The sequence below is a fragment of the Mercenaria mercenaria genome, chromosome 3 (assembly GCF_021730395.1).
Source record: "Mercenaria mercenaria strain notata chromosome 3, MADL_Memer_1, whole genome shotgun sequence".
In the NCBI taxonomy this organism is placed as follows: domain Eukaryota; kingdom Metazoa; phylum Mollusca; class Bivalvia; order Venerida; family Veneridae; genus Mercenaria; species Mercenaria mercenaria.
The window spans coordinates 25839171-25857486 of NC_069363.1; the positions used below are offsets into that span (position 1 = coordinate 25839171).

Sequence of the window (18316 nt, forward strand, 5' to 3'; positions counted from 1 at the left end):
ACTAGCAAGCATATAAATGATGGCACTTACAAGAATTGAATTTCATAAATAACGATAATTTGATACAAAAAATGATATATTTTGAATTCGTACAAGTGGCTACAGCAATTCAGCATTTTCTTGAGACGTCAGTCAACGTTTTCTTTGGAAAAATCAGCAAGCAAACCGTAATCAGAATGACAGAAGATATACCAACTAAACTTATTTACGCTCAGAACTGTAAACAAGGCGCTGTCAGGGCTGTTAGATTCAATGGTACCTTGTTGAAATGCAATAGTATTAAAAATTCGGTTGTTTTTTTCGGATAGTCGGGGCTCTAGCTAGACTGTTATCCCCTGTGGAAGCATTTTTTCTCAGAAATTACCCCTCTCCTGAAGACATTTATACCCCTCTCCCTCTTTCACACTCAGTCTATACAGTATTTAATTAATAGACCTCACACCATACCATGTGATTTCTTCAAAATACCCCCTCCCCTTCCTCAATCCCCCACTACCCCATCTGGTCCAAATACCCTCCACCCCCTCCAGTTTATCTGTAACCCCCCACTCCCAGCTTAAAAACTGCTTCCACACTATACAAACAACATAATAAATAACACCCCCACTCCTTCCCTCAAATTGCCCCCTGTTCCCTTTATCTGTAAATTACCCAACCCTCCTTGTCCCCAAAACAATGCTTCCACATGGGGATATTTTCTGGAATAATCATTATTTAGATCATTTTAAATAGTGCTATATGGTTGCTTTATTATAGTTTTCAGTTCATACTGCCTCGGTAGCCTAGTGGTAGAGCGTCGTGGGAGGTCGTGGGTTCGACTCCCGGCCACGTCATACCAAATACGTAAAAAATGGTACTAGTAGCTTCCTCGCATGGCGCTCAGCATTAAGGGGATAGCGCTAGGACTGGTCAGCCCAGTGTCAGTATAATGTGACTGGGTGGGGTATCACGTCACTTGTCTACAGCGTGATATTCCAGTGAGGCAGCACTATAAAGTTGGGCATTGTGCTCACTGCTACAAGTAGACACCGTCGTTTATATGACTGAAAAATTGTTGAAAAAGACATTAAACCCAAACACACACACACACACACAGAGTTCATACAGCACCACTAAGTAGTCGCAGAGGGACCACTAAGGACCACTTAGAAAATTAAACTCCAGACTATTAATTCCCTTCTTCATCTGTAATACACCAATTTTTAGCTCGACTATACGAAGTATATAGAGAGCTATCCTACTCAACCTGGCATCGGCATCCTTCCGCGTCCCCACTTTGGTTACAGTTTTATTACACTTTCTCTTTTTTTTCCTTATCTCTGTAATTACTTGATGGATTTGTTTCAAACTTATAATAGTTGTTCCTCATCATCACCCACATTATATGGCACAAGGGCCATAACTCGCACGCCAATATTTCATGAATTATCCCCTCTTTTTACTTAGAATTTCAGGTTTAATAAAGTTTTGATGCACTTTCACTCTATCTTAATTATTACCATATGAATTTGATTCAAACTGAAAGTAGTTGTTCCACATCATCTTCCACATCATATGACACAAGGTTCTTAACTCTGGTACCAATATTTAATGAATTATCCCCCACTTTTACTTAGAATTTCAGGTTAAAGTTTCCATGCACTTTCACTTTATCTCAGTTATTACTAAATGGATTTGATTCAAACTTAAAACAGTTGTTCAGCATCATCACTCACATCATATGACACAAGAGCCATAACTCTTGCACCAATATTTGATGAATTATCTCCCCTTTTACTTAGAATTTCAGGTTAAAGTTTTGGTGCACTTTCACTCTATCTCAGTTATAATTACTAAATGGATTTGTTTCAGACTTAAAATATTGTTCCACCTTATCACCCACATCATATGACACAAGGTGCATAACTCTGGCACCAATTTTTCATGAATTATCAGAGCAACAGATAAGCTTTCAAAATGAATTGGGTATAACCCCATCATTTTGGTTTTAATTGGGTATTGCCTAAAATCAATAGGGTTTTCTTACACATATTACCCCATGATGTTCACTTTTATTGGGTTTCCTTGCATTCTCATTTCGTTTGACTTGTCTTTAAATAGTTTAATCAGCAGCCATGGATACTTGATTTCCCATTCACTCAAAGCTTTTTATTGACACGATCGCCAGAATGTGTTAATTTTTTATAAGAATTTTTGTTTACTTCCTATAACACATTGTCCAGTAGTTGGTCCAGTAGATCACTCACTATTTCGTTTACAGGTGAATAACTTACGCAACTAGAAATATCAATATTTAATATACGTATAACATCCTTCTCCCCATCTGAGACCGACTGGAAAAGATTGGTTATTACACTAGACTGCTTTAACTCCTCTGGATTTTTTCCTACCCCGTTTTAACGCCATTTTGCTCATAGACGCTTATTGTGAGCGCATTATCGATACAGATGAAAAAGTAGGATTACTTCAGACTGCATCATTATCGAGTGCCCGAGACTGATACAGCTGACAAATGTAACATTATTCGAACGGTAGATATACATGGACGAATCATTTAGTATTTCAAAGATGCGCACACATTGGGATGAGAATCGGGTATTTTGTTTTTTGTTTGAGTTTTGATACGCATTAAAAATAAATCTATTGGGTATTTTGCAAATTCTAATTGGGTATTCAAAGAATAGGTAGAGCTATTGGACTCACCCATGCGTCGGTGTCCCGATATGGTTAAGTTTTTGTATGTGAGCTGGTATCCCAGTAACCACTTGTGGCAATGGATTGAAACTTCACACACTTATTTACTATGATAAACTGACTTACATTGCACAGATTCCATAACTCTAGTTTGCTTTTTTGCGAAATAATGCCACTTTTTCGACTTAGAAATTTTTGGTTAAAGTTTTGTATGTTAGCTGGTATCTCAGTACCCAGTAATGGGAATGGATCTTCACACACTTATTCACTGTGATGACTGACATGCAGTGCACAGGTTCCATAACTAGGGATTTTTCTAGACCTCTCAAAAGGGCAGGGTGCTGCTAAAAAGGGGCAGGGTGCCTTTTTAGCGTTGCACACCTTTGTCTACAAAAATAAAAAGGTAGATTTTCACGGTTTTCGGTTATAAATGTCTATTTTGTAAGTTACTGCATTGTATATTAGGTTGTGCAATACAATCGTTATGCAGAACTTAAAATTTTATGGTATTTCTAATCAAGAAAACTTGCAAGACAAAAATAATGATTGCATTCTTAAAACAAACAGTATGCATTTATAAATGATAAGCATGTCATATAAACAAACAGGAATACAGTCGAGACTGTTTTAAGAGACCGACTTTGGGAAGCAGCAAAAAAGGTCACATATGACAGGGAGTCTCTTAAAACAGTCTCACTTAACTGGATGACGTTGGTTTCATATATTTTTCCAGTTAAAGTACATGTATATCGGATACTTATATATAGACCTCTTTTAAGGTATGCGTGAAAAATGATTAAATTCTATTTCTTTAATTGCATATTGATAAAATATAAATTTCAAATAATTTGCATCATTCGTATGATGTTGATAAAACAAATATAAGCTCATGATCAGGCGAGAAAATAAAGGGGAGCAGTAAAATATAAATGTTCCATTAGAACTATTTTACACACTGAGGTTTATGATATTTATATTTTTGTGTATTAATGGTTCATTGACATTTATCCGTTTATTGACTGCATCTTTAATCCGTGTTTTCTTCGTCGTTTCCTGTTAAATACCGCCATCTTTTTGTTTCACCAGGAACATTGTTAATTTATGCACCGACTCCGAATTCTTCACCGCCTTTATACGCTGGTTTTCCCCAATCGAGCAATTCAAGTGCATTAACACGCTGTTCTAATGTCAAAACAGTTCTTTTTTATGTTTTTCATCCACCATTGTTTGTAAACAAGTAAGTTCTCGTCACAAACAACTTCACGCGAGATAACGAACGGTAACTCTATCGTGTAAAATCTTGCGAGGGAGCGTCTCAAAGTCGCTGAAAACGGTCTGATAATCGATTCGGGAGCCTGATTTCACAGTCGCTTGTCGCGTAAGGCAGGGGGTTGCTTAATTAAGACTCTTTTAATAGTAAATTGCGTCCGGAGCATAAAAAAGGGTCGCATATGACAGGGAGTCGCTAAATTCAGGGGGTCGTTAAGGCAGTCTCGACTGTAATGTTTTTTTTATTCAAATTCCTTGCAAGTTTCTTCTACTATCTAGTGCAAATCCGAATACATTTTCAATAAATGTAATTATGCATTCATCATATTAATGAACATACCGTTGACAGATACTCGTGTAATATGCGCAGATCTTTGACCCACGGACCACCCCCGAATCGTGAGTGCGTAGTATACAAGGGTATAGACGATTTTCCAACTTAAATTAGTTAAAACGATTTTCGCCATTTCTGTTAAGGGAAACTACTCTCCGCGCTAACTGTCTACGCTAAAATCTAAGATAGCCGTTACGTTCCGTAAAAGATTTTGTTTTGTTTTTTCTTTCTTAAACAATTTTAATTTCATATAAATTTAGTATTATTTTGATAAATAAAATATAAAAGAAATCATAAATATATTATGATACTACTTAAAGATAGAGTATTATCTTCAACCGAGATCAAACTGTGAACAACAAAACTGACACAAGGTGTCACGCTAATTGCCGATAATTATTGACTTTGTTCTAAATTATGTTTTCTTCCTCCCCTTTTTATTCTGTTTTCCAGTTTGCTTTGATTGCAGACCTCTCTAATTGCTGTTTGTTACGCTTCAGTCGGTCATCGTCTTTCAATCATTTTAATTATCGTTACTCTGCTTACACACCTCGGGCAAATACACAGCACCTGTGTGTAGTTGGTAAGTGTCATATCTGCATATTGACTGACAGTTTTTTCGGGACCTCTGCTATTCCACAAAGGATTGGCGGGTAGTTCAAAGGGGTGGTGCTGAAAGGGCAGAAGGGCCCTGAAGAAAGGCAAAAGGGCGGTGTTTCGGGCAGAAGGGCGGTGCTGAAAAAGGGCAGGGCGCGGCGCTCTGCTATTCCGCTCTAGAAAAATCCCTAATAACTTTACTTTCAATTTATACAAGATTATGCCCCTTTTTCGACTTAGCAATTTTTGGTTAAGTTTTTGTATGTAAGCCGGTATCTCAGTACCCACTAATGGGAATGGATTGAAACTTCAGGCACTTGTCCACTGTCATGATCTGACATGCAGTGCACAGGTTCCACAATTCTACTTTGCAGTTTTACAAAATCATGCCCCTTTTTTGACTTAGAAGTTTTTTGGTTAAATTTTTGTATGTAAGCTGGTATCTCAGTACCCACTAATGGGAATGGATTGAAACACACAATTGTCCATTGTCATGAGCTGATATGCATTGTACAGGTTCCATAACCCTGTTTTGCAATAATTGGACATTTTGGGACAGCGTGACAACTTAGAGGGCTGTACTGGTTCTTCCCAGGAAAGACGGCTTCGCGTGTAAAGGTGCTATACACCGGGCACGTTAAAGAACCAGACTGTCTGTAATCAAAAAGAGCTAGGCTAAGTTAGCCAGAAAGGCCTGTATCTAAAACTCATTTCTCTCTATCTGTTCTTGGGGTTTTATCTCACTCTGTCCCTCTGGTCAGATCGCTCTGTGTCTGTACTTGTAGAGGATGAATTTCGTGCCTTGTCACTGCCAGGCTGCGTTTGCTATAATGTAAAGTGCCTTTGAATGTGTTTATTCAGGGTTGCCACTACCTTGAAAAGTCAGGAAAAAATTTTTTTCAAGGTCAGTGAATTGTCAGGGAAATCTTTATAATGGTCAGTGAAAAAAGAAATTTTAGAAAAATCAGTTAAAAGTCAGGGAAAAATGAAATTCTAGGTCAATGTTTAAAATATTCAGTGGCTATGGCAGTCTTCAATCAGTATTTATAAGTATTTCCAAACACAGTTTGGTGTAATTGTGTATAAACATAATTTGAATGTGTTTGAATCAATTTTGTTTAACTTTGGAATTTTGAAGACTGGAAGGCTTTGCAGCCCTTGCCTCCAAAGCAGACAGTTAAATCTGAAACAAAATCAATATAAAAGGGTAGATTGGATGGCTGTGGGGGATTAGGAGGACGAAAAAATAGTATTGGTCAGTGAAAAGTATGGTTTAGTCAGGGAATGTCAGGGAATTTCATTTTCTCAACTAAGTGGCAGCCCTGTTATTATGAAAAGGGTGCTATATAAATCTGGTATAATAATAATAGTAACTTTTGACTGTTGCTGTCAAAATATCAGATCATGAACTAAGCCGAACATGTAAGGCTTACACCAAAAATTTTCACTATCAGCACCAGATCTACAAAACTCATTCCAAAAACCATTGAGTATCACACCTGCTGCCCCAGCCAATACTATTAGTAACACTATCAGTTGTTTCCCCCCGAAATTACCAGAACCAGTTACCTTCCCCAAATCTGGAACGAAATCCCTGCCTTGTTTTGTTGTACTTTACAGTGTTTACAGTACTTGACATATACCATTGGGCTGAAGTTCACCAAACATCACAAGTGGTCATTAGGAGGCATAGTTGTGCAAAAAGTCTTTGATGTCTGTGCTACTTCTATACCACTGTTTGGAATTCCACAAAACTTCACAGGAATGATCAGTGCCAAGCTTAGTTGTGTAAATCATTGAAATTCACTTTCAGTATTTTTACTTAATGGATTAGATTCAAACTTAGTTGTTCTTCATCATCATCTGCATCATATGATGCAAGGACCATAACTCTGGGAGAAATAATCCTTTTATACTTTATAGAGTTTGTTGTTAATGTCATTACGCACTTTCACCCTGTCCCTGCTATTATTTGATTTTAATCTACTTTTTAAAAGAACTGTTCCTCATCGTATGTGACAGGGTCTATGGAGTGTATCGGTAGATGTGCATTTCATATTTTTTCTTGGATTAACGAAGCTTTAATAGGGACATTGATACTCCCTAGGTTTCATTACTTTTTCAATTTATCTTGCCAGTTTAGAAATGTCACACGTCAAATGGTTTGTTTCCACTGCTTCTGTGTTAGTTTTCTCAGATATGCCTCATTTCACTATTCAGCATTGAAATTGTTGAATAAACTGTCTCTTTGACACCTTGTTTCATCCTGTTACCGATAACGTGTGTTAAACTTGATAGTTGTTATTTCTGAATAGTTAATAGCAAGAAAAAATTTGCTAAAATGACTCTTACACTGTATATATTTTTATGCCCCCAAAGGTGGGCATATTAAAATGGCACTGCCCATCCGTCCGTCTGTGCATCCGTGTAAATTCTTGTCCAGGCTGTAACTCTGCCATCCATAAAGGGATTTTGAAATAACTTGGCATAAATGTTCACCATAATGAGACAACATGTCATGCGTAAGACGTTGACCTCAAGGTCAAGGTCACACTTAAAGGTCAAAGGTTAAAACAGGGTCTGTTTCGTGTCCGGTCCATAACTCTGCCATCCATGAAGGGATTTTAAAATAACATGGCATAAATGTTAACCATAATGAGACGATATGTCTTGCGCAAGACCCAGACCCCTAGCTCCAAGGTCAAGGTCACACTTAGAAGTTGAAGGTTAACAGGGTCTGTTTCGTGTCCAGTCCATATCTCTGCCATTCATCAAGGGATTTTGAAATTACTTGGCATAAATGTTTTCCATAATGAGATGACATGTCCTGCGCAAGATCCAGACCCCTAGTTCAAAGGTCAAGGTCACAATTAGAGGTTAAAGGTTAACAGGGTTTTTTTTTCTTGTCCAGTCCATAATTCTGCTATCGATGAAGGGATTTTAAAATTACTTGGCATAAATGCTCGGGGGCATTTGTCACTAATAGTGACCGCTGTTGTTCACTTTAAAACAGTTTTATCAATTTTGTGTCAGTGTTTTTCACATTTATAAACCATGTTTTTACTAGTGGTGTCATGAAAACACAAAGTCATGTAGGCCTACAGGCATTAAAAGTTTGTCACTTTGAAATTATTTTTTTTTGGGGGGGGGGGGGACTTCAAGATGTTGTGGATGTGTAACTTAAACTTGCCGGAAAATAAACAGATTAACAGGATGCCTGTGACTATTTCTACAATTTTTGAAATCTTGGCCGTATATTGCTTTTAGCAAATGCAAATTAAAAACTGCCATGAAATATTTTACACTTTCAGTTTCTTTTGTCTTGTGTTAAATTTTGATGATGCCCTTTTAATTGAACATTATATTTGATGGGGATTTATAATTGTATCTTGCTTACATTCTTTTTGTAATAGTGGTGACCAAGTACTTGGAGTACAAAGACTTACCGTCATCATTATGTCATTTTCAAGGTTTTACATTCAAAACTTAAATAAGACTTGTAAACAACTTCTGATAATCTTTTCTAGCATGGAAATTTATGAAAATTTTGAATTTTGAAGATATTTATTGGCTTATTTTAATCAAAACTCATCATCTCTGCAGTAATCAAAAATCATACAGTATTCATGTATTGATTACCAGACCTTTAGACAGTCCATATACAGGCTGACAGGGTTTGGCACATCTAGTAGACACAGTAGTTTTGAATAGGAGGAAGAGTACATTTTTTCTGTAACCATGATGTGACCCATCAAAATGAATTCATGTTTCTGATATTTTTAGTCTGTTGGCTATACCATCATGTTATAAAAAATGCAAGTCTTATGCATCCCAGGTCCGTTTTATCCGAGAGATTATCTCTTTCTTTTTTTAAACACACTGTATTATTTATTTTGTCAAAGAGTTACAATTATATGGTAACCATTTAGCATCAAACAAAACCTCAAATAGATTGAAATTAAAGAATATTATTATGTTGAATCTGTAAAAACCTGATCAGATTTGGAAAAACACACCACCAGATGATCCATTTTAATGTGAAAACTCGTACATAAAGAAGAGTTTATCTCACCATTTCAGTTGATGGCTCATACTGCCTAAGCTGTGGAAGTGATAAAAGTGTCAAACTGTGGAATCCACACAGACAGCTGTTGCTTAAGTCTTACATTGGACATGGGTATGAAGTTCTGGATGCCCAGAGCTCTGGTGATAACAGCCAGATATGTTCTGGTGGAATGGATAAAACTGTCATGGTGTTTGATGTTGCTTCTGGAAAATCACTAAGGAAATACAGAGGTCATGCAGGTCAGCATTAACCCTAACCACGCTAAATTTGTATAATGAACTTGCCCATCTTCCAATTTGGATAGTACCATTAACTGTTAAAAGGGGTGCATACCAAAAAGATACTGGCTGAATAGCGAACAGTGCAGATCCGTGCAGTCTGATCATGATCTACATTGGTCACAAAGGTAGAATTAATTGTGTCAAGCATGGTAATAGTTAATACTTTTTGTACATAAAGACAGTGACTTATCTTCATCTAGACTTCATGGCTGTGAATCACAGAGGGGGAATTGATTCACCAGTTGGAAAACTTAAGCCAGCGTAATTAATAATCATTACTGATGTATGTACTGGTCAGCCTGACTATTTGGAGAAAATTGAGAGCTATTTTACTCACCTGGGCATGGTCATCAGCATCACGCCTTGGTTAAAGTTATGGGTGCAAAATCATATCTTAGTAACTGTTGGATGTATTGGATAAATATTTCTCATGGGGCTGCTTAGTCTATATAGCTACTTTAATAAGCAAATTAGGTAACTCTGGGTTGAGTGTTGTACAGATTATGGCCTGTTTTGACATAAAAAATTTGGTTAAAGTTTTGTGTATAACTATTTATTATGCTGTTTCTCAGTAACAAATAAAATATGATATTGAAATTTCACACAAGTCATCCTTTTCATCCAACATATATTCATTTACAAGTTAGAGAACACTTGAGTGAAATTAAATCAATTAATGACCCTTAATAGATTAAGAATATTTATTTGAAGATTTGCATACCATTTGTTATCATTGATATTTTAATTTGTTATGAATTGTAACAGAATAACTTAGTTACGTAAGTCCTTCCAAGTTATTGCCTCTGTTTACATAGAAGTTGTCAAATAGTGGAGTGTCCTTTGTTATGGACTGCTCTTGTTGTAGTTTTTATTTTTAATTGTTTAGAATATTAAGTTTAACAATTCTTTCAAGAAATAATGTTAATTTTCTCTTTAGATTAAACTCATTTGTGATGAGTTATTTCTTTTCATTTTTTGTAGGAACTGTAAATTGTGTACGATTTAATGAAGAATCAACACTTGTTTTGTCTGGTTCCATAGACTGCTCTGTAAAGATATGGGATTTGAAATCAAGGAAAATGGAACCAGTCCAGGTATTTCTAGAATTAAAAAGATTTTTTACAGAAATCCATTTTTTTGTCGAGCCCACTTGCAGGAGGGAAGACATAGTTGTCCAAATGGCTGTTCAGTGTATGTGCATGCGTGCGTGCATCACTCCATGCGTGCGTCAGTGTGTGCGTCCATCCGGATTTGTTTTGTTCGGACCATAACTTTGACATGCCTGGAGCAATCTTGTTTATATTTGGCATGATTGTTAACCTTAGTGAGACGGAGTGTTCTGCACAAACCTCAGGTTCCTATCTCAAAGGTCAAGGTCAGATCTTGTCCGGCCCATAAGATTGACATGAATTGAAGAATCTTGTTTATATTTGGCATGAATGTTAACCTCAGTAAGACGGAGTATCAGGCATAAACCTCAGTTTCCTATCTCAAAGGTCAAGGTCACAGTTGGAGTCAAAAGTTATGTCAGATCTTGTCCGGCCCATAACTGACATGCATTGAGGAATCTTGTTTATATTTGGCATGAATGTTTAACTCAGTGAGACTGACTCTGTCTCAGAGGTCAAGGTCACAGTTAGGGGTCAAAGGGCGGGCTTGACATGTTGCCTGTGCTCATTGAAAAGAGTTTACTTCTTTTGAAGTTATGTATATAATATTGTTTGAAGTTAAACTGTAAATGATGAATTTTTAGGAACACATTTTACTGCTGTTTCACTGTTGTTATTACTGAATACTATTTAATGAAGAAACAAAAAGCAAACCAAGTTTTCGATATTTTTCACTTTCTGATTTATACAGTTTTTCAAGGTCTACAAAATGCCTTCATTAGTTATTATTAATTGTATTTGTTTGCAGCCCAAGTGCATTAAACTTTTCTTATACAGCTGTTGCATTCCAATTCCCTTACAGAGTCAACTGGGTGAATAGATATTAGTCCGTCTGTGTAGCTCAGTAGGGAGAGCACGGGTCTGTGAATTTTCATCGCGGTATTGTGAGTTTGATCCGTTCTCATAGCGTATGTTCTCAAAGACATTTGTGTTTGAAATTCATCCTCCACTACTGATTCAGCTTTAGAAATTGTTTGTTTTATTTTGCTGACAGGTTCTAGATGAATCCAAGGACAGTGTTACATGTATACAAGTATCAGATTATGAGATACTCACTGGGTCAGCTGATGGCAGAATTAGGAGATATGATTTACGAGTTGGCAAACTTTATGCTGATCTTATTGGAAGTAAGTAGTTATTATGTCTCCCACCACACAGTGGTGTGGGAGACATACTGATTTACCCCTGTCTGTGTGTGTGTGTGTGTCTGTCACAAATCTTGTCCACACTCTAAGTCAAACATTTCTCATCCGATCTTCACCAGACTGGAATAAAATGTGTTTGCCAATAAGTCCTCAGCCAAGTTCGATAACTAGCCAAATCGGCACAGGCACTTGGGATTTATGGCCCTTGAAACTTGTTTTTTGATAATCAAAGCACTGAAAGTCTGATAAGGCAGTTGTAGGAGACATGGGCTTTTCTCAAAAGCAGCTCTAGTTAAATTTAATTTGCCAAATAATTATATATTATCTACATTCAAGATAAAGAGCTTCTTTATAAAATGAAGGAGAAATTGTGTAAGCAGACCCAGCAACTTAATCAGTGGATAGAATGGTTCCAAGGCGTTTGATTCTTAGTGTAGCTACACTCATTATTTTGGCACTTAACCTGATTCCATGAATTTCAACTTTCTATCTAAAGCAGTAAAAACCTGTTCTTTAATTTATGTTAGATAATGAAAGTCATATCAGTTTCACATTGCGTTAATCAGATATGAAACAGACATGGCAGAAGTAAGCAACTACATTGAAAATTATTTTTAAAAAAATTCTTAGATTAACCAGTATGACTGTCTGCCTAGCTAAATTCTTTAATTTTGTCGGATCAGGGTAAAATAAAAAAAAAGACATCCCAGTCATAAGTTAAGCACATAGTGCATAGGTAAGGAGTACAAAATTGTTAAAGCACTTTTCATGGTAAGTGTTAAAACACTCACAGTAAATATAGCACAGTAAATGTATCACAGTAAATATATCACAGTAAATAATGATATAGAGTTCAGTAGCATGATTTACACTTTTGAAAGTCTTCTATATATACAATTATTTTATGAACTAAAAGAGTGTTATTGTAGATTAAAACTTTTAGAACTGAAATTTATTTCTATCTTTAATTTAAAAAATGACATAAATATAGAGCTGTGCAGCTTTTAATAGAGGGGATGAATAGTATAATGTTATGAAATCAATTGTAAGGGGGATTTATCTCTATAATTTTAGTGAGGATTTTTTTTAAGAAAAGAAAATCAGTAAGAGAACTGGCATATAAAACCATAGAAGTTGATTGATTATTCTTGATTTAGTACATTTATTATACTGCCTTGAGATTAAGGAACTGATATTCCAAATACCTAAGCAAAAACATCACTTTATTCACAGATTCTGTGACTAGTGTCAGCTTTACCAGAGATGCACAGTGTGTTTTGGTATCAACTCTAGACAACAGCTTGAAACTAATGGACAAAGATTCAGGAGAAATGCTGAATGAGTAAGTCACTTAGTCTGAACTTATAAGCAATAAATAACTAAATCAAAAAGCATCCCACATATTAAGTTTATTGCTTTTTATTTTAACTTCATTATGAAGAAAGCTTGAATTCTAAAGTCCCTTCCAGGCAAGAAACAAGAACTGATGTCATATTAATTTTTTTATTATTAGGAGATACACAATCATGAACCCAGTGGGGTTTGAAGCTACTGCCTCCTGGATGAACAACTCGCTTTTAACCTCTGCTCCATTATTTCTAACATCAGTATTATTTGAGTAAGGTGATAAAATAGATATTTGTGAGTGTAGCTGTTTAATAATATGTTTTCTAATAAGCAAAGGGTCCAATTCATTGAATTTTTTTCTTGAATGGGAAGAGTCGTTGCTATTGAGTGAGTCTACCTTTGGTGCTGTCAGAGTAAATTTAAGTGGGGTTTTGACCTTTACATTTACATGTAGAAATTATAAGTCTTTTGCAGTTGTTTTTACCAGTCATACAAATTTTGAGCTTAATTAGTTCAGTTAGTCAAAAAAATTTCAAGTGGCAGAGGTTTTGTTGACACTTTCGTTAGCATCAGCATCCACATCACGAAAGTGTTACATGTAAGTTGGTTTCTCTAAAAATGTTTTTAAACATAATTATGTCTTCTGTTGTCATGAGGTGACCTCAAAGGGCAAGTTGCATAACACTAGCATTTATTTTGTCAAAATTTACAGTAGAAATTCTGGTTAAAGTTCCACATGTAAGCATGAAACTACTTTGTAGAATGCTTTCAGACTCCACACAAGTCTTTGACATTATGAAATGACCTGCGAGGTCAAGAAACATGACTCTAGCTTTTATTTTGTTAAAATTATGCCCCTTTTAACATAGAAACTGTTGAAAGTTTTGCATGTAGGCATGTTTCAAATGAGATGACCTGACAAAGCAGGTTTCATAACTCTGCTTGCATTTTGGCAAGATTATACCCTTTTTCCCAAACATTTTGCATATAAGCAGCTTGCTCAGGAACTGTTGTACTGAATGCTTTCAAGCTCCTCGTAAGTCATTAACATCATGAAAATGCTCATTCTTAGACAAGGAGTTTAACTTGGGTTCAGGTCAGATGATTTTTAACAGTTATGGCCTTTACACATATAAATACTTGTTTTGTTTGCAGTTGTGTGATAATGATAGACTTCAGTCTCAGCATGATGATTTAAAGTTTGTTTAAGAGTATTGGGAAACAGGACATCTTTTTCATTGTTTTTACCCCGTTTATACTTGTAGATACACTGGACATAAGAATAGTGATTACAGGATTGACAGTTGTTTAAACAGTAAAGACACGCATATACTTAGTGGCTCAGAAGATGGTGCTGTTTATATATGGGATCTAATAGAGGTATAGTTGAAACATAAGTACAGTATTTAAAGTACCATAAAGCAAAAAACAACAACAATATATTTATGCCTCTGTCTCAAGAAGATGGAGTAAAAAATTTTACTCATGGCAGTATGTTAGTCGGTCTATTTGACCAGTGTTAAAAAACAATTACTGGAGTAAATTTGGGTTGACAATGGTCAAACTGTACTGGATAAGGGAAGCAGATGACCTGTATTCTTTAGGATTGAGTATGTAAAAGACTGAAAGGATTTCCGATCAGTAATTGAAGAATTTTGGGTCTTAGACTGTCAAACTTTATAGGATGATTGCCTGTGGTCGTTACATGACTTCTGTGTTTAAGATCAGCAGGCTACAGGTTCAGTTAAACTGTTCAGTCTAACAGAAGATGTATCATTGCTAACTTACTTTTATAGTACTGAATTATTCTTTGTTCAGTTATAGCATCTTAATATTTTTCAGGCCAAGGTTATACATAAACTTGATCATGAGGGACAGAAAGCTGTGCATTCTCTAACATATCATCCATCAGAAACTTGCCTAGTAACAGCAGCTGGAGATAAAATGTTTGTATGGAAATCAAAATATGCAGCTAGCCTTGATACTTGACAGGAGTATAAAAATCAAGATATGCAGCTAGCTGTGATACTTGATAGGAGTATAAAAATCAAGATATGCAGCTAGCCTTGATACTTGACAGGAGTATAAAAATCAAGATACGCAGCTAGCCTTGATACTTGACAGGAGTATAAAAATCAAGATACGCAGCTAGCCTTGATACTTGACAGGAGTATAAAAATCAAGATACGCAGCTAGCCTTGATACTTGACAGGAGTATAAAAATCAAGATATGCAGCCAGCCTTGATACTTGATAGCACAAAGGAATATTAAGTATTGAAGTCAGAATATACAGCACGCCTTGATTCTGAAAAGGCAAGGGGGTATTGATCCGTGATAGACATTGCTTTATACCTTGATACACACAGCAAAGTCTGTGGGTGAAAATTTTGTTGTATTAAATTCTGAAATGAAGTGGAAAAGATGAATTCAGAGAAGAATTATGTTCAATAGTGGATGGAAAAATGACGGATTGTTTTATAGAAAATTACAAATGGTATTGTGTTCTGTTTCCTTTTTTTAACACTGACTGTGATATACCATTTGAAAGGTTATTCAGTGTTCTAATTCCTCAGATTATTTATATCTTAAAATCTTTATGGCTGTTATACTTATTGCGTATTCTTTTATATTGTATCTCTATAAAAGTCATTTCTCTAAATCTTACTATGTCCTAACTCCTTGATAACCAGTCAGATATGTTGCAGAGAGCCATGTGACAACAGTCTAAAAAAACATACCTTCACTGAAAATGATGGCCAAAGAAATAACAAAAGGCCATACATCTCCCTGAATAATGGTAAAAATATCTGCCTTTTTAGCTCGACTATTCATAGAATAGTAGAGCTATTGGACTCGCCCATGCGTCGGCGTCCGCATCCGCGTCCCGATTTGGTTACGTTTTTGTATGTAAGCTGGTATCTCAGCAACCACTTGTGGGAATGGATTGAAACTTCACACACTTATTCACTGTGATAAACTGACTTATATTGCACAGGTAACATACCTCTATTTTGCTTTTTTTCAAAATTATGTCCCTTTTTTGACTTAGAAATTTTTGGTTAAGGTTTTGTATGTAAGCTGGTATCTCAGTACTCACTAATTAGAATGGATTGAAACTTCACACACTTGTTCACTGTCATAATCTGACATGCACAAAGCAGGTCCCATAACTTTATTTTCCTTACTTACAAAATTATGCCCCTTTTTCAACATAGAAATTTTTGGTTAAGTTTTTGTATGTAAGCTGGTATCTCAGTATCCACTAACGGGAAAAGATTGAAACTTCACACACTTGTTATTTGTCATGATATGACATGCAGTGCAAAGGGTCAATAACTCAACTTCGCATTTTACAAAATTATGCCCCTTTTTGGGTTAAATTCTTATATGTAAGCTGGTATCTCAGTACCCACTAATGGGAATGGATTGAAACTTCACACACTTGTCCACTGTCATGAGCTGATAAGCACTATACAGGTTCCATAACCGTATTTTGCTTTTTATGCCCCCGAAGGGAGGCATATAGTTTTTGAACCGTCTGTCGGTCTGTCTGTCAGTCTGTCCGCAATTTTTGTGTCCGGTCCATATCTTTGTCATCGATGGATGGATTTTCAAATAACTTGGCATGAATGTGTACCACAGTAAGACGACGTGTCGCGCGCAAGACCAGGTCCCGTAGCTTTTAATGCCAAGGGGCAATTAGATATTAAAGGCTCGTTGCATTTGATTGGTGTCCGGTCCATATCTTTGTCATCGATGGATGGATTTTCAAATAACTTGGCATGAATGTGTACCACAGTAAGACGACGTGTCGCGCGCAAGACCCAGGTCCGTAGCTCAAAGGTCAAGGTCACACTTAGACGTTAAAGGATAGTGCATTGATGGGCGTGTCCGGTCCATATCTTTGTCATCGATGGATGGATTTTCAAATAACTTGGCATGAATGTGTACCACAGTAAGACGACATGTCGCGCGCAAGACCCAGGTCCATAGCTCAAAGGTCAAGGTCACACTTAGACGTTAAAGGATAGTGCATTGATGGGCTTGTCCGGCCCATATCTTTGTCATCGATGGATGGATTTTCAAATAACTTGGCATGAATGTGTACCACAGTAAGACGACGTATCACACGCAAGACCCAGGTCCGTAGCTCAAAGGTCAAGGTCACACTTAGACGTTAAAGGTCATTTTCATGATAGTGCATTGATGGGCATGTCAGGTCCATATCTTTGTCATTCATGCATGGATTTTAAAATAACTATGCATGAATGTGTGACACAGTAAGACAACGTGTCGCGCGCAAGACCCAGCTCCGTAGGTCAAAGGTCCTAAACTCTAACATCGGCCATAACTATTCATTCAAAGTGCCATCGGGGGCATGTGTCATCTTATGGAGACAGCTCTTGTTTACTAAATTATGCCCATTTTTCGACTTTCGTACTCATTCAATTGACAAGGCTGTTGAATAGTCGAGCGTTGCTGTCCTCCGACAGCTCTTGTTACATAGATACTCCTATTTCAGTTATTTTAAGCAATTACATTGAATGGAATTTTATGCATTGTAACACACTGAAAGTAAGGAAGAACAGAAGAACTCTGTCATGAATATTTATTATATTATTGTTCTTGTATGACAAACTTTTTGTAACTTACTTTTTGTGTCCCCCATGAGTGGTGGGGGCATATAGATTTGGTCTTTTCTGTGCATCCGACTGTCCGTCTGAAGTTCGTGACGCGCCTAGCTCAAAAAGTATTTGATATAAATTGATGAAACCTTGCTTGAGTCTTTATCATACTATCTTGCGCACCTGTCCTATTTTTCGTCTGGCTACGCCCCCCTATTTCCAGAGTTATGGCCCCTGAAATAGTCAAAAATGCACATTTTCACCTTGTGACACGCCTAGCTCAAGAAGTATTTCATATAAACTGATGAAACCTTGCATGAGTCTTTATCGTGATATGAACTTATACACCTCCTATTTTTCATCTGCCTCCGTCCCCTATTTCTAGAGTTATTGCCCCTGAAATAATCAAAAAGGTATATTTTCACCTTGTGACGCGCCTAGCTCAAAAAGTATTTCATATAAATTGATGAAACCTAGCATAAGTCTTTATTATGAGGTGAACTTGCGCACCTCCTATTTTTCGTCTGCCTCCACCCCCTATCTCTAGAGTTATTGCCCCTGAAATAGTCAAAAAGGTACATTTTCACCTTGTGACGTGCCTAGCTCAAAAAGTATTTCATATAAATTGATGAAACCTAGCATGAGTCTTTATCATGAGATGAACTTGTGCACCTCCTATTATTCATCTGCCTCTACCCCCTATTTCTAGAGTTATGGCCCCTGAAATAGTAAAATATGCACATTTTCACCTTGTGACGTGCCTAGCTCAAAAAGTAATCAATATGAAT

At 36.5% G+C, this 18316-nt stretch overlaps 1 protein-coding gene across 1 annotated transcript; it reads left to right on the plus strand.

Moving 5' to 3' along the window:
- The first annotated feature begins 95 nt into the window (after nt 1-95).
- LOC123525234 (WD repeat domain-containing protein 83-like) lies at nt 96-16578 on the plus strand. Its single transcript, XM_045304105.2, has 7 exons — nt 96-255; nt 8975-9199; nt 10223-10335; nt 11405-11537; nt 12789-12897; nt 14168-14282; nt 14745-16578. The coding sequence occupies exons 1-7, from the start codon at nt 177-179 to the stop codon at nt 14889-14891; spliced, it is 921 nt and encodes a 306-aa protein (XP_045160040.2). The 5' UTR covers nt 96-176; the 3' UTR covers nt 14892-16578.
- Nucleotides 16579-18316: the final 1738 nt, after the last annotated feature.

Excerpts from the sequence above, each read along its gene's own strand:
- LOC123525234 (XM_045304105.2), top strand. The coding sequence starts at position 177 with ATGACAGAAGATATACCAACTAAACTTATTTACGCTCAGAACTGTAAA. Across the intron at positions 11,538-12,788 it reads TTATGCTGATCTTATTGGAA|ATTCTGTGACTAGTGTCAGC; the intron begins GTAAGTAGTTAT and ends CTTTATTCACAG. Across the intron at positions 12,898-14,167 it reads TCAGGAGAAATGCTGAATGA|ATACACTGGACATAAGAATA; the intron begins GTAAGTCACTTA and ends TTATACTTGTAG.